This window comes from Centropristis striata, chromosome 18 (assembly GCF_030273125.1).
Source record: "Centropristis striata isolate RG_2023a ecotype Rhode Island chromosome 18, C.striata_1.0, whole genome shotgun sequence".
Taxonomy (NCBI): domain Eukaryota; kingdom Metazoa; phylum Chordata; class Actinopteri; order Perciformes; family Serranidae; genus Centropristis; species Centropristis striata.
The window spans coordinates 18,970,308-18,995,631 of NC_081534.1; the positions used below are offsets into that span (position 1 = coordinate 18,970,308).

Genomic DNA, 25,324 nt, shown 5'->3' on the forward strand with positions numbered 1-25,324 from the left:
GTGTTCAAACCTTTGGGAAACGACGAAATTTTGTAATGTTTAATCAAGTGAATTGTTTTAAATAGGAATGTTTTGTCTGGATAGTCTTCTATTTGTAAAAAATAAATAAATAATAATAATACAAAAAAATATTAAAAACAAGGAAAGCTGCAGCAGGAATGTGTGACTTCATGGCCCCACTTCTTCTTGTTTTCCCCCCGAGGACAGCAGTGTCTGTGACTCACAGTGACTGGTCGGGTGGGGAGGGGGGCGTGTTGTTAACCCCCCTTTTTGCAGCGCTGCATGTGGTGCTGATGCTGCGCGCTCCTGAGCCAGAAAAAGCCCCTATGGAGGCTCAAGACCAATCAGAGCGCTTATCAGACTTCGCCATCCCGTCTCTCTGCAAAGCAGCCGGCGCACTTGTTCGCCACAGTCCCTGGACTCTCACATCCCTCCTGCTCCTCACAGGAAGATGATACCGTGCACAGAGCGTCCTGCACGCGAACCAAAGGCGTCACTCATCGACTCGCTGAGGGACATTTAAACTCATCATGCCGTATTACGCCAGGTTTCTGTTTTTACTTATGTGTTTGATTCTACTGGGAGAGTGCAGGAAACACAAAAGTAGGAAAAAGCGATGGTCTGCCCCAGCGGAGACTCACAAGCCAGGCACGTAAGTACTGAAAACCTTTATTTCATTCCCGTTAAACTGACATGTGAACTCTGACCTCCAGAGATCATCATATGTTACAAATTCTGCAGGACTGCAAAGAATATCACTTGTGCTCGCTCCATGGTGATTCCCATTTACGCACAACTCTGCAGTCAACCCACTGACACTGAGGTCGTGTCCGTTTGACAACAAACAGTAGAGGACAGTTAGGATTTCGGCGAGACAGCAGCTTTGCGTTTTTTTCCCTCCACTTTATTTCGAAGAACATCCAGAATGGCAACATGTGCACGCAGTGTGCGCATTTCCAAAACCCGCTTCTGTTCATTTACAGCCTAAACCATTGTTACAAGCCGTCACAGCGCTTTTGCATTTAGACTACAGATGCAGCAGAAGGCAGCTTCTTTAGGAGGAGAAAAAACTTATGCGTAATCACAACAGCAAAGGAAATAATTCCCTCGAGACTCAGTCATTTGTATATTGCACGCAGGTTCTTTATGAGGTTTCATTGAGGGTAACAGGAGGGATATTCTCTCTAAGTCTGTATTTTGGCTGCTGTTTTTCCCCAGACTGTCACACTTCTGTCATTTTCAAACAGGATCAAACATCCCTCAGCAGCAGCTGCACTTTGTTCTCATGTTACGTGCACGATTGGGTAGCACTATCAAAACATGGATTTTATGTCAGTGGTTTATTCCACTCCACTTCATTTTTCATCTTGGCTAATCCTCCAATTATTTTCTCCTGTCATGTTTTGTCTGAAATTTGGATAATTGGTCTGTTACGTTCCCAGAATCCAAATGTACCACTTCAAATTGCATGTTGTCTCCAACCAACAATCCAAAAACCAAAGATTATTTGTTTATTATCAAAGAGTTAGAAAACCATCAAACAAGAATTTGGCCTTTTTGCTTATAATGACAAATGATTAATCAAAGAAGTCACAGTTGTTGCAGATAAATGTTTTTTGTTAATTGATTAATCACTGCTGTCATAGACAATCCAGTGCACCACATCTTCAGCGCTAGTCCAAGCATTTTCATAAATGCAAGTCAAATCTTATTTGTACTGCAAAACCAATGGGATTTAAAATTAACTTTGTTACATGCCAATTTACTGTCACATTTTAAATCACAGAACATTTCATTCAACCTGACAACCTGTTCAGTGCAACATATTCAGTGCTCCTTTATGCCACAAATGAACACAAAGCACTGTATTTTAAATAAAATGTTTAACTAAATAATATCAGAGGGCTTCACTTTTGTCACTTAGGGCCCTCTGTGTAACCCCGCACAGCTGCTCTGCTTGCTCTTGCCTCCACCTCCAGTCCGCTGTTATTCTATGTGTTTTTTTTAGTATCATCAAATCTCATGTGTAGACAACAATGAATGCAGCCTACTATTAACGTCTGCTATATCTTCTTCCTCTGTGCCAGAGCTCCTTTGTTCTCCAAAACTATTAAAAACACATCAATGAGTCATGCTGCTGCACCTGGTGACATGATTCTTCATTAGTATGATCACACACTGAAGTTTATTCAAGTCAGTCCCAAAAACACTGTGCGGCTGCCACAAATGTTCTCTAGAGCACCAAATTTATATTGATCTGCTGCTGAAAATAGTCCCCAACAAATGCACTATTTCCTCCTGTTTGAGTAACATTTGATGAAGCAGTGACCAAACTCTAATGACATCTCTCCTCTTTGTCTGCTTGCCTATTTCCAGTCCTTTGTCAAAGAAGGTTGCAGATGGAACTAAAACCCGAAAGGTGAAGACCAGCCACCTTCTACGCATAGACGAACATGACTTCACCATGAGGCCCGCCTTCGCAGGTAAGCTCTGTCTGCTCTAGGAGACATGACATGCTTGTAGTCAGTGACTGTGTCAATGAGAATGGAAGGATTTGTTCTTGTATCTTTAAAAGAAGTGCTCTTTTCTGAGTGATGTCCCACACCAACACGATTAGATTAAGTTCACCCTTGGTTGAACTTGAGTGTGAAGTGAATATTGATTCCGTCTGACTGGGAAAGCCGACATGGGTTTATTTTTCACACTTCCATTTCATTCAAGTGCCAGACCCAAAGAGTACAGAAACAGGTGAGTTGTTGTGAGGAGCTCACAGCTCCAAGCTAAAGAAAAAGAAACCCTGGAAAGATTCCCCCTGAGGCCATTATTTGTCACCTCTGATTGTTTGTATCTTTTAGCTCTGACGCTGATCAGTCTGATTGGCCTGAAACAAAAGTCAGCAGGCAGCTTTGCGTGTGTCCTTGCATTACACCTTGAATGCCATGACAATGGCACTGCTGCTGGATTTGGGGAAGCAATTAAAAATAAGAAGCTTATTTGTTGAACTAAAGAGCCCATTCTTTGGTAGTTAGCTTAAACGGGTCCTGTTTAAACGCAGGAGGAGGTGGGAAGCTAAATGAAACATCCCACAGTGAATTTCATGCTCCTCTGGGACTACAATTGCAGCCACAGATGGGAGTGTGGATCCCACTGAGGACCACTTTTTGTCTTGCGTCTGTCAGCTTTTGTTTGTCGGCTCAGGCAGCTTCTGCAGCAACAGAAGAAGAAAAATGTGATCATCTTATTCAAACATCATCAAAAGCTGACTTGTGTAAGCACCCCGCTGCTGCCACTGAGACTGCTATGCGTTCATTTGGCTGAGAATGAGAAAAAAGTGTGTGTGCAGCAGCTGGTTCCTCCTGGCTTCAAAAGGAGCGACTGCAGTGTTACTAATGAAAGCCTCTTACACGGACGCTTCCGGGAACGCTATCGAGAACGACGCTGTTACGTGCCAATGGGGATGTCAGTGTAGGGATGGAAGAAAAATCCTAAGTCACAATCAGACAAATCCTGGCTGTGGAGTATATTATTGTCCAAATGTACACAATAAACTTATTTGTTGTGGTCCCATATCCCATAGAACAAAGATAGTGAATAGAGAAATGTTTATTTTATGGCTAAGATTCTCCAGCTTCTAGTACTAGTGCAGTGCCCGTAGGAAGTATGTATTTGTATAGTGGGAGATTAAGTAGATTTTTCAATTATGGCCAAATTAGGTTGTGTGTGAAAGTGGGATGTACAATGAGTCGTAATACTAATTTGCACATTACATGCAGACCACTACAATGTCTGCAACTCCATAAAACACTTACTTTTCATACGGTACCACACCATCCAGTACATACACATTGAATATTGATATTCGCTGGAAACTATTTGAATATTATTGGAAAATGGAACCTTGTAGCGCACTTTAAAACTCTTGAAAAATGAATTCAAAAATCTTCAAAATCGAGGATGCACACCTTCATGCCATGCGCAAGGCACAAACGAAATCTTAGGTCAGTCTGACTAACGGTCAGTGAGATATGCCCTAGACACACACACACACACACAAACACACACACACACACACACACACACGCTTCTTGCTTTTATAGATATGTAGATGCCTCATAGAGCAACAGTGGATGAATGTTGATAAGGTTTCTGTTATCCTAATTAGACCTTCTACTGGGCGGCCCCCTACAGGGGCCTGACAAATCAAATACATACAGGAAGCTGAAGGGAAGAAAGCATTTGTTTGGGTGGAATATTTGTCATCACATCAAGTTGTGATTTCCTGGGTACATCTATTTATGGAGCTCCTCCTTCATGTCTGCCTCGGGTTTAAAGAACATCTGATGGGGTGGATAGACCTGTCATGCATTAGTCACATTTGCATTAAAAAGACAGCATGTTTTACCCTCATTTCACCCACAGTATTCTGAAGAACCCTCCACCAAATGCATCCTTTGTCTTGGATATCTCTCCAGCCGTTGCAACATAGTGTTTAATTGCATTGCAAAGTGCAATTGTAATCCTAGGCATTTGACTTTCTATAGTCTTTTGATGATGAGTTATTGATTTAACTATTTAATTAAATAATTTAAGATGAACATATGTTGTGAGGAGGAAAATAGACAGGTTTTTGTATCTGGCAAAACTTAAAGCTAGCCTATGTAATTTTACAATGAAGGAAAAAGGAAGTAATAACACATTTTCCCCTCACAAATAAAAAGATAAATAAGCAATAAAAAACAGCCCTGTTCAGTAACAGTTGCTCAAGAAATGGTGATGTAGCTCAGTGTTAAACATGCCCCTGTCAAACATGTTGCAGGCACCAAGTTACGAATTAATGTATTTACAATAAACTATAAAGTTTATTGGGACACTAAATAAATGTTTTTTGAACCGTTTTCAATTCAAAATGTGTAACCCCCCCCCCCCCCCCCCCCTCCCCCCCAACCCCCCCAACTATTTAGCAAGTAGTCACACTGTTAAAAAAAAAAAACCTTTATACTTTACTATTGACTGATCAGTAACTTGAGAACTTATGAACCATCATCATAATGGTTCATTACCATCAGGTGGCATCTTAAAATCTGCTGCACGTGTCATGTATATTAAAGTTCATTTTGGCATTTCCATCCAAGACATTTACACACAGTGGAACTCACATTTAGACATATGACACTCATGGCGCTTGACCAAATAACGTGATATCCTCTGGATTCAGATCGTAGTTAGCAGCTCGCTCATTTTTGTTTAGCAACAGGATAGACTGAGAATTAAAATTATTTTTCAGCCTGTTGATCAATCACCTATTGCATGGCAAAAGTTGGCATTCTCATGTGAGGAGGCAGTAGATACCTACAGATTTCTGAGCTCTGTATTTAACATACAGACATGAGACTGATACTGATCTCCTCTACTCAAGTAAATTATGAGCAAGTTTCCCAAAATACACTATTTATTTAAAGCCAGCAGTATTTTTTCAGATGATATTTTTGGGATATTTGATGCCCTTATTAGACAGTGGACAGTCTAGAGACGACAGGGAAGTAAACAACAAGGGTTCCCAGCCGAGACACGGATATCGTCTTACATCCAGATCAGCAGGGCACGCCAAGGCTGATTTATTCCACCATATTCCAACAGCATATTATAATACTTTTACTTCACCATACCCCCAGATTTTGCATTAGTCATCTGCACAGTTATATAAAACAATATTTATAAAATATCACAGATTTCGACACATAAAACCAACACTACAGTATTTTATGGCTGGGCAATATGTGCCAACCTGTCTAAAACATGGGCAATACATGAAATGTTCTATACAAATTGTTGATCAAAATACTACAAATGAATTTTATGTGTTGCAAACTTAGAGCATAGTTGTACTTTTTAGGGCAATTTATTATTTATCATGGGTAAATTATCTTGAAGTTGCCAAGTGAAGTCTGCTGTGAGCATTGTTCATAATGAGCACTGGAAGGACTGGGTGCAAAGGCAGTAGGGACAGGGGGGACCCACAGCTCATTTTGTCCTCAGATATCTAATGAATAAAAGTCTGCTTGGGGAACTTGCTTGTTCAGAAACACAATGTTTCATTAGATTAGCACAGAGCAGTAAAAACAGGATAAAAACCCAGGAACCTGCCTCCACCAGTGAAATATTCCCCTATTGCCTATCCCATTTTAGGAGTCAGACTTTAATATGCCCAAACATCTTCTGCTTCACATCAAAATAAAAGTCCCTCCTCAACACAGCCTGTATTTATTAGACCAATGATCATTATGTAGCCTACAAGTACATCTTTCTTAATTAGAGGCATTATGAAATTCCATCCACAGGGAGCGATGAAAGTCTATACACACAGTGACTCAAATAATTAGCCTGATAAATAATTCAGTTGCTCAATAAATTCCCACAAATAGCTAATAAAATGTTTGCTTTAATGACACGTTGTGAATGCATATGGATTATGTGCTTTTGTTTTGGCTTCTATGCTTTGAAGATAATTCTATTTTAAAGAGTAAGACAAGGTATTAAATGAAGCTGCTGGAGTTTAGTAAGGCTCTCAGGAAAGCAGAACAGTGAAACGACCAATGTGGCAGTTCTGCAAGCTGCCTGTGCCCATAAACAGACTGTTTTGTATTTTAACTTTGACTTACAGCATGCTTGTGTGTGGTGTTGATATTCAGTGCTGTGGTGTTCATGTTTTTTGGATCCTAAGGTCTGGGGGAAAAAAAACACTGGCTGCTGCACTCTTGCTTCATGTCCCATTTGAAAACAGGCCACAAGGAAGTGCTACTGAGGGCCAACAGGAATTATGATGTGGAGCATCGCTGTGACGCATTCATGGGTCTCATCTGATAATCATTGACGTGGAATAATTCGCTGATGCTGTCAGCTCAAAATAGCAAATGGAAATCTTCTGGTAAAACCACACGCATGACTTTCCATGTGTGTCTGATTGCCCCGTCCAACCACATACAAACCTCACCTTTTCATTCTCAATCTGTAGCCGACTTTTTGAACACTGACGCACAGAAAACGTCTGCTTTACCCTGTAATTTACCGTAGGGAAAATACGCCTCCTGTCCTGTGGACAGACCTATTTTAACCACTCCTCACAGTGCATTTCAGCTCAGAATGGATTCTGTCTGTGCCCCCCTATGACCCAGCTGCAGAGAGAGCTGAGATGGAGCAAAATCAGACCTATTCCCACCCCACAAGCACCGCTGGTCCAGCCTTTTTCCTCAGCAGGTGTCTGATGTTACGTCCACTGAGGCAACATGTCAACAGGAGCTCAGGCTTTGCTGAATCTGGCACGTGATACGTGGCATATGGTGTGAGTAAGAGTAGGGAGGAGACTGCTGACAGCTGGAACTGGGCACGAGTTGATATCCCCCCTTCCAGGTAGCAGCTTTGCTGTGCCACCAGTTACGTAAGGCTGGCACCCATACTGCTGCTCAGATTAACAATACTACAGCAGTCAATGTGCCTTTAATACACAAGTGACTGAAGGGTGTGCGGATTTGTTTGCTGGGCTACTGGGATATTCTTCCATCACTGTCAATCCCAAACTGGAAACTGAAGAAATAACCCCCCCCAATCAGTATGTATGTTTTCTGTTTTTAGCTGTTTTTCCCCCCTTTTTAAAAAAATCCTTTTTATAATTAGACTGTTATGTTTTTAACCTGTAGCACTTTGAGATTTCCTGTAATGTAAAGTGCATTACAAATAAAATGTATTATTATTTATTATTATTATTATTATTATTATTATTATTATTATTATTATTATTATTATTATTATTAAACACATATCAATAAATATGAGAATATTAAATTAAGTTTGATGCAAGTTTTCATGTGAAATGACTGGAGTGCGTGTGACAGGATGAGATGATGACAGTGACTGCATCGGACATTGCATCATATTATAATTAAAATGAATAAAAATATTTTCGTAAAAAAAAATTCTGTTGGTCAACATTCTTCACAACAAATGCAGGAGGCAAATGCTGATATGGAAACATGCAAACAATATAAATTATGACGATATGAATGGCCTTTTGTCTCTCGATTGTCTTGCAATCATAGCATTGTTTAAGCAGCAGCAGACAGCTGTGTTCAGAAACCCACTACACACTACCTGCTCAGCACCAAACTGTCTGGCTAATGGGCATGAGGGAGCTTTTAGCAGCTAAAGAGAGACATATTTATCTCAGGAGAATATTGGATTTACATGCATCAGGTGAACACAAACACAACTCCAAATGAGTGACAATGTTGCTGTGTAATGGCTAGATGTTTAAATAAGCTGCTGTTTGCTGCTAACATGTTCACCATATTAACTAAAAAGGTGATGACGTTTCAATGTGGTCTTTGTTTCTACTTCCCAATCCCAAAGTGGATTTTGAGACTTTCAAAAATGTTAAATGTTAAAACAGAATGCAAAGCATGTTTTCGCCTTACTTAAGTTGCACAAATTTCACAGAGTGCTTTTGCAGTCCATGTTCATTTGCCTCAAACAGTCAATGTACCACGTCAGCTGCAGCAACGTATACATCGTTGTGTGTGTGTGTGTGTGTGTGTGTGTGTGTGTGTGTGTGTGTGTGTGCATTTGTGCAAGACTCTGACTGATCTAAGAACTGACCAAGAACTCTAATTCTTTCTGTAATTTTCTCTTGACTTCGTGAAGTGGAGTCATAAAATGTCAGGATAAGTGATAATTGCTCAAGCGGAAATATTTTCAGCCCTTGCAGGCATGTATTTGCATCACTTTCCACTATCCTGGGCTAACTTGTGGCTGTTCATTTACTCTCACTCATGTTACACTTATTAAAAAACATTTTCAAAAGGGTTCAACCTCTGCTGTCCATGAATGTGCTCAGTTAATTTCATTGCAGTCTGATCCATAGATGTCTCAAGTCAACAAGTCCTTTCATGTAAATGACAAAATACTGTAAGTTGCAGTTGCCAGTGCCTTCCAGATCCCCCACCTCTGTGGTTAATGTTTAAATGTCGGCACTTGACAGTCACCATGATCAGGATAAAAGAAATGTTATTTAGTTCAGTCCCAAGATTCAGTGCCAATGCAGGAAATGGTGTGCCCTTTATGTAACAAAGCTAAATGTAAGTGGTGTGTAAAGTGTGTGTATGGAGATCAGGTTGGTGTTTTGATGTTCAGCACTTAGGACTTAATGAGGGACAGGAGTTTGCACCCAGTAAAAAATTCAACATTTAATGTTCCCTTTTGTTTTTCTTTTTTTGTGTGTGAAACGTAACCTTTTTCCCTTCCTTAATCATAGTTTTTTTCTCTTTTTTTTGTTGCCATAACCACAATATGTTCAATTCCAAAACAGTTTTTTGTACTATGTAGTTTTACAGAATTGCAAGCATTCTGTCAGAAGACAGGGTTAGCGAACCCACTTATATCTCTTCAGATCTTCACGCTTTTTATATGAAATACCATTGAAATTCAACTGTTTGTCTGATATTTATCTTCAGGTCCAGCTGTCCCTGTTGGAGTGGACGTCCAGGTGGAGAGCTTGGATAGCATATCAGAGGTAGACATGGTAAGTGGCTTGATTGTGTGAAATGAAATACAGTGCACACAGTAAATGTGTGGGTAAAATGGATTACAAATCATGTAGCGGCTATAATCTGGCCGCAGAAAGAAGTGAAGTCTGCTGCAGATAGTGAAAATAACTCATTCAGTTTGGGCGTGAAAATCATTTTCGGATTATTCTGTCTCTCTAAATTAATATTCAATCAGGTTTAAAGGAAAGACTAAAACGAACTCAAAGTAATGAGGTTATGTAAGAAGTACAAATTTAATGTAATTATTAATCAATCAATCAAATCAAATCAAAATTACTTTATTTTTCCCCGAGGGGGAAATTCAGCTAGTCTGGTAACTCTGTAAGAATGAGACAGCCTGATGGCTGTAGGAGCGAAGGATCTTTTGTATCTCTCCGTCCTGCAACTGAGAGATACAAACTCTGCTGTTTTTTTGGTCCATTAAGGTTTTGTGTAGCGGTATTTTCAAGATGGCCTCGAACATCTTGACAGGTCATCTCTCCATCACCTCCTCCAGTGTGTCCAACCTGGCTCCAACCACAGAACCAGCTCTTTAGACCAGTCTGTCAAACCGCCTTCATCTCTGTGTCTGATGCTGCCTCCCCAGCAGACTGCAGCATAAAACAACACACTACCACCACAGACTGATAAAACATCTGCAGCATCTTATTCAAAAAATGTGCTCCTCAAAACAATGAAGCACAGTCGGTCCATATGGCTTATTCACATCACAACATTAGTTAACATGAAATTCCTTCACAAGAAAATATGAAGCAGTAAAAAATGAGTAAAGCAACAGGCCTACCTTTTGCTGCTTTCATGACCTACAAAACAAGGCGCAAACGCCTGGGTTTTGCATTGAATACAGAGATGATCTCATCATAGTCCAAAGACTCATAGAGTTCCTTTTCAAGGGACAAGCTCCGCTGGGGAAATGTCTGCACATTTTACAGAAAAGTGCTTCCTTATTTACACTGAACTCCAACCAAGAAAACTGTCCGTACCACTTTGATGATAAGCATTCTTGACAGTGCTGGGAAATACCTTCAAATTTGGCTGTGAAGGTGCTTCATCAATTGCAGACAAATCCGCGGGTAAACCTGCGTTAAGCTGACTGGGAGAGAGCACTGGCGCCGGGGAGCTAACAACCAGGTCCGGGCTAACCTTCTTGTGGGCTAATGACTCCGAAGAACTGGGCTGGCTGGACTCGGTTGATGGAGGCAGTGGCCCGTCTTCTTTCTCAACTCTTGCTTTCTTAAAATGACACGTTAACAAACTTTGCTTAGCCATTGCTGGCCTGTTAATATTAGCTATATCGGGTGAAAAGCCAGCTAACTAGCTAGAAAGCAGCCCAGTCTACCTGTCGGAACCATGGGAACTAATTAATTATGTTCCGGAGGCCTCCGACAACTTCATTCATTAGTTCTGTTTGAATCAGAAGACAAATTAGGCACACACAACAAGGCAACCATAAGTACAATTATACATTAATTTCCTTTCTTACATACATGTTTATATTTTTTGTAACAAAATATGTTTTTATAAAACTTGGCTGGGTGGGCCAGTGAGTTAAATGGGCGGGCCAGTGCTAGGCCCATTACTGGCTACGCGTCTGCATCAGTCTTGTTGGGCAGAGAGTTGACATTCCCTATGATGACTGACAGCAGAAAAGGCTTATACCTCCATTTCTGAGCCTTAACTTTTCACCAGCACGAGCCACGAAAACACCTCTTCATCTCAGCTGGAATAGGGTGATGGTGTCCTCCAGACTTGCTCCGTTTCAGTGAAAAAAGCTCCTCTCTTGAATAAACTCTTCTCTCCACAGAAGTATCCATCAAAAATATTATAAAAATACATAAAAAACGTAGCAAATTTTAGCAAAATCAGAGAGCTACTAAACTATTCTGCTCCTCCATGAAGCACATTCCGGCTCCAGTGGGAATGTAACCAGTAAATCTGTGACTGATTCAGTTTGCAGCCGAGGAAGTTGCTGACTTTAACAAATGAGCTCAGACTGCTGTAACACATGGGAAGAAGCTCTCCTCAGACAAAGCAGCTAATGAGGCAGGAACATTCTTCATTAACAGCATTACAATGGACACATGGGTGCAACAGTGACTAATATTGTGGTAACACTTGTCTTTTCGATGGGACACATCAGATTAGATCCTGAATATAGTTTAAAGTCATCAGTTGTCCTTTATCAGATATTTCAGTTGGATAATCACAATCAGATTATGAAAGCTCAATGGTAGGAATTGTTTATCTTGCTCAAAGTCAGACTGAATGCATGTTGAGTAATGTAATTAAATCGACCTTCTGTTCTGGAACCATAAATTGGATCCAAAACTGTCGTCCTGATGTTGTATAAGCTCCTGTTTGCAAGGACGACCAAGGATTACATTTAATTTGGATCCCGGTGTTGTGTATTTAATTGTTTTGGAACAGAGGAGGAAAAATTAATGATTCAAGATGACGACTGTTCTTAATGACATTATGTCATATCACAAAGCTGCAGGAACTAAACAGTTATACAGCAAACGACAGTTGCTGTTTCATTAAGGGGTAAACAGGTTCAGCCAAAATGAGTTTTAAAGGATATATAGAAAATTGTTCTGTACTTCTCTAAATTTTTAGCATTTATTATGAAAAGACCCAAACCAACAATGTGTCAGCTGCCAGCCCTTTGGTTCATATTTAAAACATTTTAAAAACATCTCACAAAATTAGTTTCATGGCTTTCCTAAAACAGCTGGCCATAATAGTTTTTAGCAAATGTTACTCAAACAGAAGGAAAGAGCAGGGGCATTGCAAGAGGGGTAAGTTAATCTAGGACTATAACATGAAGAGGACCCTCCGGAAACCTGGATCAGCGTTTTTTACTGCATATTTAAGTCATTTCCATTTCCATATTAACAAGAAAATAACCACAGTTTGACAGACTATCTTTTTCCAAATTATATTGGAAATGCTTCTTAATTGAGGATTGGCAACAAGCTGATCTTACATAACTCAACTTAAAAAAAGGAATCATAAGTAGAAGTTTACACTGAAAGGAGTGTTTATTTTATGATTTTAGAAGGCTACAACAAAAGTATGATTTATATCTTTGTCTTATGCCAGATGCACAATAAAGATCTAAAAACCACTGAAGAGAATAAGGTTCCTTACAATTATTTGTCCTAGCAAATTTAATCATAAAAATGTCACACACTATTTTTACAGTGCAATGAAAAATGAGGGCTGTATTGTGCAAGAGGTTTCAGAATATAAAGCATATCCACAGATATTGCAGGTTTGTTTGGGTAATAGATGTTTAATTAGGAAGGCCTGGCAGCTGGAAGTGGACTTGGGCAAGCAGCTCAAATTTCCACAGCATATCACCAAAATTTACCCTCAGACCAAGGTTATAATAGTTTTGGATTTTTCATTAGTTTTAGTTTTAATTTCGTTGTCAATTTTTGTTTTCAATTTCAGTTACTTTTAATGAGTTTTTAGAGTGAGTTTGCTAGTTTTAATTCGTTTTTATTTTTTGGAAAATTCTTAGTTTTAGTTTAGTTTTTATTAGTTTTAGTTTTTTTGTAATTATTTGTTGGGTGCCAGATTCAATAAGGTCACAATAAATGTTCCTTTATTACCTTTTTCTTGTCCATCTCAGCCCCAAGTTTATTAAGTCATAAAACCAGATCGATGAAATAGATTTCATATCAACCAAAAGGTTTATGTATGAAAAAAGCTGATAAAGACAAAAACGAAGGACATTTTCACTCTAATTTTAGTTAGTTTTGTAACCACACAATACAGTTTCAGTTAGTTATCGTTTTCTAAAAAACTCTTGTTTTTATTTTTATTTCAGTTAACGAAAATGTTTTTTCAATTCTATTTTTTGTTATTTCGTTAGTTTTCCTTAACTATAATAACCTTGCCTCAGACCAAACATCATCCTGGCGTCAGCTAGCACAAAGAACATCATCATGCTGGATCTTACAGTGCCATGGGAAGACTGTATGGAGGAGGACTTTGAAAGGAGGAAGAGGGAGAAATATGAGGGCCTGGTCAGTGACTGCCACAGGCCAGGCTGGAAGGCAAGGTGCTTACCCACCTAGAGTTTGGTTGCAGAGGTTTTGCAGGACAGTCCCTCTGCAGAGATTACACTGCACTCGGCTTCACAGGTAAAAGAAGGAAGAGGGCCATCTATAACAGCACAGATGCTGCAGTAAAAGGCCTCTAGATGGCTCTGGATCAAAAGAGCTGATCTGTGGGAGAATGCTGCTAGCGCACAAGTTGAGATCAACCTCCGCTGGGTCGCCTGTGTGAGGGTGTCTGATGTTCAGAGACACGCAACACCCAATGACCTCAGGAAGATGATTGACGATGTACCTTTACTTAGCATCAGAAGATGTTTCACTATGTATAATTACAGAGAGCACTTGTATCATTACAGATATATAATTTAGGTTTTTGTTTCAGTTATTTGTACATGCATGCGAATAGATGTAATAATAGAGAAAGATGGAGCACTCACTTGCGTACACACACAGGGCCAAGACTTTTCTGCTGCAACTGTTTGTGGAGACTGTTTCCAGCTTCACCGGCAGTGTATGTGCATTGGAGTCTAAGTAAACTACAGCGTGTGTAGTAACTGACCATGTCCGTCAGTGCAACAGTGTAGCTCATTAATGTGTTTTATTTATGTTTCTATGGTGGAGGCTTTTATACCTGCACGGTGCAGAAAAAGAAAAGTTGGGTGGACTCAAAATTTCAAGGCAACAAACTTTGATAGAATTTTAAGTTGGAAAATTAAACTAAATATTTTAAGTTTTGTTTTTGAGTTTGCTCGACTCTAAATTCAGATTTTTGTCACCTCAACTGTAAGTTGTACTAACTTATAATTTTACATTGTAATAACTTTTAATCCTTACTTCTGCTAACTTCTGCAATGTGCTGAATTGGAACGATTGTAACGCCGCTATGAAATGTCAGCTAATGTTGTGACCACAATTTTGAGTTAGCATTGATACGCTAATGGCTACTCTTGCAGCTGTAACAAGCAGCGACGCTAGCATCAGTTAGCCGCTAGCATCAGTTAGCCGCTAGCTTTCGCTAATGACCGAATTTCAACGCTTTCCCGCATTTCACAACAAAGAAATAAGAGTTAGCAGAACTGTTGACCCCAACTTAAAGATATAAGTAACAACAACTTACAAACTTGTTTTTGAGCAGACAACTAGCTTCCTTTGTTGTGCTAACTTACATAATTGCCCTAAATGTCAATAATTTATATTTCCAAGTTTTACCAACTTAAATCACTGTTTTAGGCCAAAAAATACAAGTTGGCTTTTTTGCAGTGCACAATGCTTGTTAGTGAATAACGTATATTAAATGGACTGCACTTGTATAGCGCATTTCTAGTCTTTGCGACCGATCAAATCGCTTTACACTACAGACTTTACACTACTATATATTTACTATTGATGGAGTTTGCACATTGGATATGATGACAGGAAGGAAAATATATGGAATACCACCAGCCTTGTGATTTAAAGCAAGCCTATATTACTAAAATGTAATGTGGCCCAGGTAGACAAGAGTCACAAAGTCAAATCTGTTTAAAGTTCGCTGATATTAACCACCATACTGTTTGCAGACCAGAACCTCTGAGTGTACTTATGTTTTTGCCAATGATTTCAACTGTGTGTTTTGTGGCAATGGTGAGGTAATTATAAATGCTAAAATGTAATGTTGCAAAAGTAAAGGAGTGTCATAAAGGCAGTGAACTGACCGTTACATGATGACATCTGTCCTTGTCCATACACAAAATGAGACTCAAAAATGCTTTGACGTCAACAAGGTTTTGTTTGGAATAAGTGTAGTTTCCTGCTGATATGCATAGCAACTGACTGTTGACTGATTGTCCATGTGAAATCTCAAAATTTATACTTTTTTATTTCAATTTATTTCAATTTATAAGTGCTTTATTGACAGCTAAATCAGACATTAAAAGAATATGCATGTTTTTTTCCATCTCAATTAGGTTAGATTTTTAGATAAGCCTGTAGTGGGCTAGAGTATTTTAACAGTTAGTCTGTTATTAGTTAATATTAGACATTAGTGTGTTTATTTCTAATTATTAAGCTTAATATTTTGTAGCAATTATGAGATCAAGGTAAATGTTAAAATGTAGTGCTGCATTAAGACAGTCATATAGACAGCTACACAGTAATTTCTATCTAAATTTTCAAACACAGGACCGCCCTGCCTGCTTACCAACAGGGGAAGGAGACGAGAAGACAAGGGTAATCTAGGACCAATGGAAGCTGTGGACAGCACTTACTAAACATATGTTCAGCACTTCTCGTGACCATGTATGTTTAGTCATAAGCAATCCATATAATCCTGGAGCAACGGGTCGCAGCACTGTAATCCCAGAGGAATTCAATAAAGCAGCGGCAGAAATCAAGTGGAGTCCTGGTAGTGAGACTTAATCCAGAGGTTGTCTCTGTTTCTGTCGCCCCTCCCCCGCTCCCTTAGGACTTCACCATGACCCTGTATCTGAGGCACTACTGGAAGGATGAGAGGCTGGCCTTCCCCAGCGTCACTAACAAGAGCATGACCTTTGACGGCCGCCTGGTGAAGAAAATCTGGGTCCCTGATGTGTTCTTTGTCCACTCTAAGAGGTCTTTCATCCATGACACCACCACTGACAACATCATGCTGCGGGTCTTTCCAGATGGTCACGTCCTGTACAGCTTGAGGTGAGGACAGGAAGCTCCCCAGACACACAGATATGTGCAATCCCAGGGTTTTTCACACCAATCAAATGAGATTTGGCAGGCCTTGTTGCAGCATGTATAGAGCTGGTTACGTTTACACTCTTTTTTTCCCTAGGGTTACAGTTACTGCTGCATGCAACATGGATTTCAGTCGTTTCCCTTTGGACTCGCAGACATGCACGCTGGAGCTGGAGAGCTGTAAGTACTCATATGCTCTGGCACTCCACACAACTGCTAAAGATCAGGGAAATAAAGTAAGAATATTTAAGAAAAGCCTAGAGCATTTTCTACAGCATATTCCCTCAATCAGCACCGCGCTGACAAAAAACACTGAATTATTACTGGTTTATTACTATATACTGTTATTCATTGATGAGTTTGGAGAGGCAATCCTCAAATACTGACCTTCATCCATACAGCTACTGCTGCTCAGTTCAACCATTCGTGATTTCTTTCCTCCAGATGCTTACACAGACGAAGACCTGATGCTGTATTGGAAAAGCGGTGATGAGTCCCTGAGCACTGATGACAGGATCTCTCTGTCTCAGTTCCTCATACAGAAGTTTCACACAACCTCTAGACTGGCTTTCTACAGCAGCACAGGTAGACTAGTGAAGCAAACGCTAAGTGGAATTTAAAGTAGATATTTTGCATAAGACTGTTTTACCCTCAGGAAAAAAGTGCTGACTCCTCCAGGTTCACTGTGTGGCATCTAAATGGAGTATTTGATAAATTGAAAATAAACTGAAATAAAAAAGGCCTTAGTGTGAGGCCTTGTGCTGTCATGGGGCACCCTGTCAGAAACTTACACCATTACTATTCCAATTAAAATTGTGCTTATATTTGCATATTCTTAAATAAATTCATGTTTAATCAGAATATAAACAAGTTGCAGAACACATGGGGAATCAGAAGGGGCCTGGAGTCCATTGCTGACATGTTAATCAGGCCCTGGTATTGCAGACTTGAAAGTAATTGTACTGACTGAGTTGATCCACAGAGAGGCAAGCCAGAGAACCACAAGGTGATGGACTAAAAAACATTAAATTCAGTGTTTATTTATTGTCATTAAATTATTCAGATAAGAGAGAATTTTATATTTGATCACTGGTTGAATATCTTTTTTTTTTTTCTAACGTTGCTTAAATTTTCACAGAAGTGACAACCCGAGCCCACACCACAATATAATGGAGTTAGTTTTAATTAATTATTATATTTTTAAGTCAGTAGTAACTTAACAATGTCCTAGTTACTCACCACAATCGACAGACCACACTGACACCAGTTATCATGGTAGAAAATGGTTCTTAAGGTAGGAAAATAGTAACAAGTAATAAATATATGAAGATATAGAAGCTAAAAGCTGTCCTGGACGAAGCTTTCAGTAATAGCTCTGAAAATAATTGTTTGGCTTTGCCCGATGAGGTTTTTCTCAACCAAGGAGATTAGCACTGTATCCAGAGAAAAGCTGTTCCTCTGAGAAATGTTTTTGTAACTCAAAACTAGAACACTGATGTGAAAAAACACACCATTGGCCTATTTTGCCATGTTTTCCTCTAACTATATTTCCCTCATATTGTTGTTCCGCCATTTGCTAGTTCTGCTGTAATAAATGTTGTTATCTCTTCTCTGTTGTTTTGTTTGTTACTTAGTTCATTTAGTTTTATATGCCTATCCAGATTTCTATTATTCCAGTGCAGATTAGTTAATTTCACCTGTTCATTGTGGTATTTAAGCACACAATTTCTGTTTCAATTGTCAAACATTCACTATATTTTACTTATTTCTTGTCTCCAGGCTGGTACAACCGTCTGTACATCAACTTCACTCTGCGGCGTCACATCTTCTTTTTCCTGCTGCAGACCTACTTCCCTGCTACTCTGATGGTCATGCTGTCCTGGGTGTCCTTCTGGATCGACCGCAGGGCCGTCCCAGCTAGAGTCTCATTAGGTAAGATTGCAACACAAGATGATCCTGCCTGTTCAAATCCAGTGCGAGGATTAGCACAGGAAAACCCCAGTCATTCAAACTTGCTTATTTGCTTCCTTTCTAAGATGGGAAGATAAATATCAGTCTCATGTCCGTGTTAAGTATGGAGCTGGAGTCTGGATGAGGTTCGGCCAGCTGTGCATAAAGACTGAAAGCAGGGGTAAATAGTCTCTGTCTAAAAGAAGAAAAAAAACATCTACCCACTACTCTAAAGTGTATTAACACATCCACTCACATTTGTTTAATCTGTGCACAAACAGAAAGGCAAAACAACATTTTTGATTTTAAGGGGAGGTACAGTCTTGATGTTGCCAACTTAATTCATTTCTCACTACACTCTGTCTTTTGTACGGAAGAGGATTGGGGCAAGGTAGGAGAAAAAAAGTAATGAGAGGATTTCAAAAAAATTATTATTGTGCAGTTTGAGATTCTGTTCTATCTGATCAGTTAGGTAGACTGCAGCTACAACCTGATTTCCATCAAAGTCATAAAATGAGCAATAACCACAATATTTAAGGGTGTAGTAAAACTAAAAACCCAGGACACAATCTGATTTTATGTCATTTTTGTTAATTTTTAAGACGTATTAAGGAAAATCAGTCTATTTTACAGAACTCAAAAAGTTGACTCTATTCTTGACATTCCAACTTTTGGCTTTTCAACAAGTGCATAATTTACTTTTTTTTCCTCCTCTCATTATTTTTTCCTTCAACCTGGCCCTGATCCTCTTCCGTATTTTTGGCTATGTGACTCAAAACGGAAAACCAAAACAAGCACAGTGCGACAAATCTAGCAATTGATAATAATTCTCAGTGAATGTGCTCTCATGTCTCTGGCTCTCTGGAATCACAGAACTCGCAGCAGCATATTCAGTCACCAATCAGCAGCCGGACAGAAACATGAATGAGTTGTGAATGTGTGTACCTATCAGCCGTTTGGTGACCTCCTTCTCCTATCATTACATTTTAACGGTTACAACTGACAGTTTCCCCAGCTTCTAACCTCTGCCCCACAAGATCCAAAGCTACACTGTAACAAATTGCTGTAAGAAAACAGCCAAATTGTGACAGTAACATACTGTTTTCCATTAAAAATGTATTATACTGTAGAAAACAATGCATTCTGGGCAATATTTGTAGGTAGTTTGCCATTTCCCATAAAATACTGTAATATACCGTAAATAGCATTGCATTCTGGGAGTTATGGTAGAATCAACAGCAGAGAGGCTGAGAAAATACGGAAAGCTACTGTATTTCTAGAGGAGAAATTCAGCCAACTCTGGTCTTTCCTTTCTTGGAACATCCATTTTAATCCTGCATTTCTTGAGCAAATCACAGGATAAATTGAACTACTACTTTTTTTTGTTACATGATGTTTGCAGTATCAATATTTTACTGTCAAATCTGTCAGAGATACAGGATTGTACTGTAATTCAGTATGTGGTTTTATCACAGTAACATACTGTAAAGTAGATAACAGTAAGTGAACTGTAAAATTAACAGTAGAATACTGGCAACCCTGCTGCCAGTATTCTACTGTTAATTTACAAGACAATTGTTTACAGTGTATCTCTGTACTGAACGGAATGAGAAAACATATTTCACACAAAGTTGTATGTCCCCTGTGCTTCAGGTATAACTACGGTGCTCACCATGTCCACCATCATCACTGGAGTCAACGCCTCCATGCCCAGAGTGTCGTACATCAAAGCTGTGGATATTTACCTCTGGGTCAGTTTTGTCTTTGTGTTCCTGTCTGTGCTTGAATACGCTGCTGTCAACTACCTGACGACAGTGAGGGACGGTAAAGATCGCAAGCTCAGAGAAAAAGTCAGAGAACAGGTACAGAGAACTTTTCAGAAATAGTGTACATCTCCACAGAGTGCTTTCAACTTGTTATTCAGTTTTGATTCCTTTCCTCTCTTTTTGCCCAGTCCCAGACACTCCCCTGCAGCTGTGGCATGTCCCACACCAGGACAATGATGCTTGATGGAACATACAGCGAAGCGGACGCCAACAGCCTGGCAGGGTACACCAGGGCCTCCATGGCAGCTGAGGATGCGTCGGAAAAACAGGAGCGAATGGTGGTGCATCTCTCCCTGGACACTGAGCCCACAGGGACAAAGAAGAAGGGCATCCGCGGCTTCAGGATTATCCAGAACACCCACGCCATCGACACCTACTCTCGCATGATTTTCCCTGGCGCCTACATCCTGTTTAACCTCATCTACTGGTGTGTTTACTGCTGAGTGTGTGCATTTTAGCCAAAACTGTAGCAGTGAAATAGAAAACTGTGAAATACTTTCGTCGACCTTAGGAGAGGGATACAGTTGTTCTCATTCTGCATGTTCTGACGAAGCAATGACTTAAAGAATATCAGAGGATTGAGAATATGTGAATATCTCCAACTCTGGCTCACACATCACCGCTGGACTGGACCACCACATCTTTTCTTCCTTTCCACAATTATACCACAAGCTCAATTTTACCCCAAATGATACTCCAACAAACTCATGGGACTAGTTGCACAGGTCTTTGACTAGGCAAAGACTCATTTTAAGCCTAAATGTTAAGCCAACACACCCAATGCTATGGTCACAGTATCACCATTCTCTTCTGCTCTGCATTATTAATATGCCCATGTCACAGAGGGGAGTGCCTACCAGCTATCATGATGTTTTAAAGGGGAACCATGCCATTTGTTATAAATGACACAGAGAGCACACATACCGCTTTTCGATGCAAACCTAGTTCTTTTCCTGGGTTGGTGCTGGTCCTGGTGCTGGTTCGCAGTTGGTTCATTCTCAGAACCGGTTTGCTTTTCCACAGGCTCGAGAGCCACGTCATTACGTCACTGTTTGTATACGTCTCCGCTCTCTCAGCAAGTATAATAACAACAACAGCACACTACATCGTCTCTTTACAAATGTTGCTTCCGATTTGCGAGCCTACATTGGCATCCAAACATGACATAAAACATATTTGTTTGGCTCATCTTGGTCACTATGGACGGAGATTACGTTCTTATTAACATTGAGCGTAAGATGTTAGACTTTGTTGTAAGCTAATGCTAGCCTGCTGGCACTAGCCCACTAATGGTAGCCTGCTAACGCTAACCCGTATCAATCACATTGCAGTTAAACAAATAAAATAAAATGCATGCTACATGTTTTAATTGGTCTTGTTGGTCAGAATCCCCGCCCCCAGCCCCTGATAAAAGTGGTTCGTTATTCAAGACCAGCAAAGAGTTGGTGCCACTCTGGAACCAGTTTTCCTGGCCGAGAGCTGTTTCAACCATGTGAAGAAATCTGCTGATTTAAGAGTTGTCTCATCCACACTGGCTGACATGTTGTCTGGCTGTCACTGTTTTCATGATTGTATCAAGGTAGCTATGTACTCAGATTGGACAAATGTTTCTTCACAGCTCTCTATAAGCACAACACTAGATCTATTTAATTCACTAAAAAAACAAGACCAAAGCGGATCTTTACAGGAAGCGAAAAAGAATAAAAAATACCAACAATGGACATTGCATCTCCTTATAAAGTTGGTCTGTGTTAGCTAATGGTTATTGTTTTTGGCAACAACAAAAAAACTTTTTTAACTTATCTCTGTTTTGGTCTCCATCAATTCCTGAGGAAAATATATATTTCATGAAGTGTCAGTGTCATGATTATACAATTTGGCAGAGCTTTCAGATTGTCAAGAAGAACCTGCACAACTGAGAAACGTATATATGTGTAACTGTCAAAGCAACCAGCTTCCGCCTGGACTTCCCTAAATAACACTCTCCTCTCTGAAGCTCTTTATCCTCATGATCAAACTGTCAAAATAATAAGAGCAGTTAATTTGGCTGCTATTGCCTCTGTAACCTTTGGATCTGACTGAGTCACATAACTAAATGTGTCCAGAGCAGATGGCTAATGAGGCAGTACGAGAGCTAAATACCAGGCTTTCTTCCCTTAATGGCGCTCCCGCTACAGTGACAACATTTCAGTTAAAGTGACAGTAAATGCTGCTGCCCTATATTCCTCATGGACTTTTGTTGGCATTAACCACACTGAAGAAACTCATAAAGCCAGGACTAAGCAGGATGGTACTACTGTATAGATTTTAAAGCACAACATGCCACTGTAGCTGAGAAAAATCTTTATTTATTTATGTATTTACAGCTGGTTCATTCACTGAGTTTATTTTATTTTAAATTTATTTATTTATTTTTAGTGCAGCAATAGATTCATGTGCCATTATACCTTAAGTTGGCAAAGATGCACGAAACAGGGCTTGTACAGAAACTGCTTGATGCATGCTGCAGATGTGCTGTATCTTTCTAGATGTATATTTCTTAGAAAGGACTTAAAAACATGGAGAGCTTTACCGGTGATGTAACCAACTTGAACCGCCTTAAGTGAACCGCCTTTTATACAACATGATTTAATGGCTGTATTTTTGTTTTTTCATTTGTTTGTTTGAGTACTATAAGTGGCTGCATAGTTATATTGGTGTTTTCTAAGCAAAGTCCAATCACATTCAGAATTGAATCATCTGGGTAAATAATAAGATAGAGGTAACTCCTAGGCTGACTATGCTGTGATGTGGGATTTCACTCATCAAGTCTCATTCCACAATACTGCTTTATAGTCAGCATTTCAAAAGCATTCTACCCTCAATATAGCCAGTTTTTAAAGGAAAAGTTTGACATTTTGGGAAATGACCTTTTTCGTTTTGCAAAGAGTTAGATTTATATTTTATATATTTGTATTTTATTTTATCAATTTCACAGCTGTGCATGTAGTATTGAGGAGGCGATCAGCTTAGCTTAGCATAAAGACTAAAGCAATAGTATAAAAAGCACCTCTTCATTAATTACCATGTTTACTTTGGTAATTTGTTTACTCAGAAATGTAAGAAAGACAGGGAACTATCTGGTGGAAAGAGGCCATCAGTAAGCAAGACACCATACCTATGATACAAATCTGAGGTGACCACAGGTCTGACATCAGGCTCGACTAGCTGTATCCCTGTATGCCATAGGAAAACCACCTCTTGGCTCTTGCAACATACTTATTGCACAGATATGAGAGTGGTTTTCATCTAACTCTCAGCAAGAAAGTGAAAATGAATTTCCCAAAATATCAAACTACTCTTTTAAAGCCAAGGCCATAACCTTATTCATGATGTTTTCAGTAATGAATAATGTCCAATATCTTTATGTCAGCAATTATTTGGCAAAAGTGATTTTTATTCATTTTAACAGTGCAAATCATTTAGGAATGAAACTCTCATAAAACCAAGTCCACTGGTTTCTCAGTGCAAACACAAAAAAAAAAAAAAAAAAAAAAAAAAAAGACAAGGACAGGTGCAGAACCATCAGCTTTCAGACCAACATCACTTCTACCTTCATCTTCAGAAAATGTTCAGAATGTAATGCTTTCAGAGCACATTTCATAAATAAAGATGTTCTTTCACACATTTAATCGAGTCCTGATTTGAAGATCAACATATTGGACCACAAGGCTGCGATGCTGTCAAGTTCCTCCACTCCACGGCTGAGAAACAGCTTTCATGAAAAAGTCATAATTTCCCAGAATAATGTATCAGACACAATCTTCCTGTGTGACGCACATTTTTCTTTAATCCAGATTTTAGAGAGCACTCTGGGCACATCTAATCCCCAAATAAACAAATCATGTCAGATTTGCCTCTGCTACCACTACTTAAAAACACACTACTGCAGTAAGGCAACTGATCCCACACTCTGGTCTGTGTTTTTTTATGAATGCAGCTGCTGCTTTAAGGTAATACACTGACTCATGCTCTAATATGTCTGGCTGTGGTTTATAGCCCACTGGCAGATCCGTAAGGACTTATTGTCCTGAAAGGACGTCTGTGTTCTGGTTTGTAATATGTTGTGTCTGGGATAAATTAATAAACATTTACACAAATGTCCTTGAAAAGCCAAAAAAAGAAACATGATATAAATAGTTTAACAAATCCCTGTGTGTGCAAAGCCGATGGCTCTGGGTAGTTGGTTTGGATTTGAACAGGAAGCAAGGGATCAGATTTGAACTGAGCATGACCCAGAATTAGGGGTTTTGGTCTTTTTTTTCCCTTTCCGTTTTTTTTTCATTTTATTTTATTTTTTCATTAAAAATGCATGGCTTACAGATATAACAACCCTTATTTGATGTCCTGACCTCTACCCTCATCAACAGTCTCTTTTTCCATCTATGCATACAAAACTAATCAGAGGGCTAACGAGTAGCATTAAATATGTATGGCCGTTGATGGGCAGTACACCAGATCAGCAATGTGTCAATTTAGCAGTTTAGCAGGACTGTGGAAAACCACTTCTCTCATATTCTCTTCACTTCTCTCCACTGCTGATATAATTGAGTACTGCCGCACAAAAACACACTGGAAATTCTGCAGTAACATCTTGTTTTACTTTTTTTCATCCAATCTATTCAATTAATTGTTCACTATAAAACAAAGCCAGGTTTCCTAGTGATTATGGCATGGATGTTGATGTGCACAGTACCTAAAAATCAGACACAGATTATCATCCTCTCAATAAACAAATTCTCCGTCACTAAAACTTAAATATTTAATGTTCGAAAAGGAGCAGGAAGAAGTAAAAACGTATGTATTCCTACCCTTTTGGTCATTTTTGTACAGTATATATAAATGTGAAATTGTCTATACAATATAGCAACTTTCCCAATTTTATATAAATATTATATCCCAGATTGATGAGAGGAAACTAAACCATACACTAAAGCAAAAGCTAAACAATGAGCTGAAAGAAGCTATAACGCTTAAAGTATAGACTGGAAGCAGCCTATAGGTAAAGATCCAACAAATAAGATATGAGATATAATCAATTAGCTTTGATGCACTGCAAATTATTTTTTTCTTACCTAGATAAAAAGACAAACTTAGATTTAGAAGTGTTAGATAATTGATCTTGTTTTAAGAGTAAATTTCT

General features: G+C 39.2%; 1 protein-coding gene across 1 annotated transcript; it reads left to right on the forward strand.

Moving 5' to 3' along the window:
- Positions 1–432: 432 nt before the first annotated feature.
- On the forward strand, positions 433–24,166 carry LOC131991632 (gamma-aminobutyric acid receptor subunit rho-2-like). Its single transcript, XM_059357101.1, has 9 exons — positions 433–652; positions 2,377–2,483; positions 9,504–9,571; positions 16,107–16,330; positions 16,464–16,546; positions 16,811–16,951; positions 18,146–18,298; positions 19,970–20,178; positions 20,271–24,166. Exons 1-9 carry the CDS (start codon positions 531–533, stop codon positions 20,583–20,585), a joined length of 1,422 nt encoding a protein of 473 aa, XP_059213084.1. The 5' UTR covers positions 433–530; the 3' UTR covers positions 20,586–24,166.
- The last annotated feature ends 1,158 nt before the right edge of the window (positions 24,167–25,324 follow it).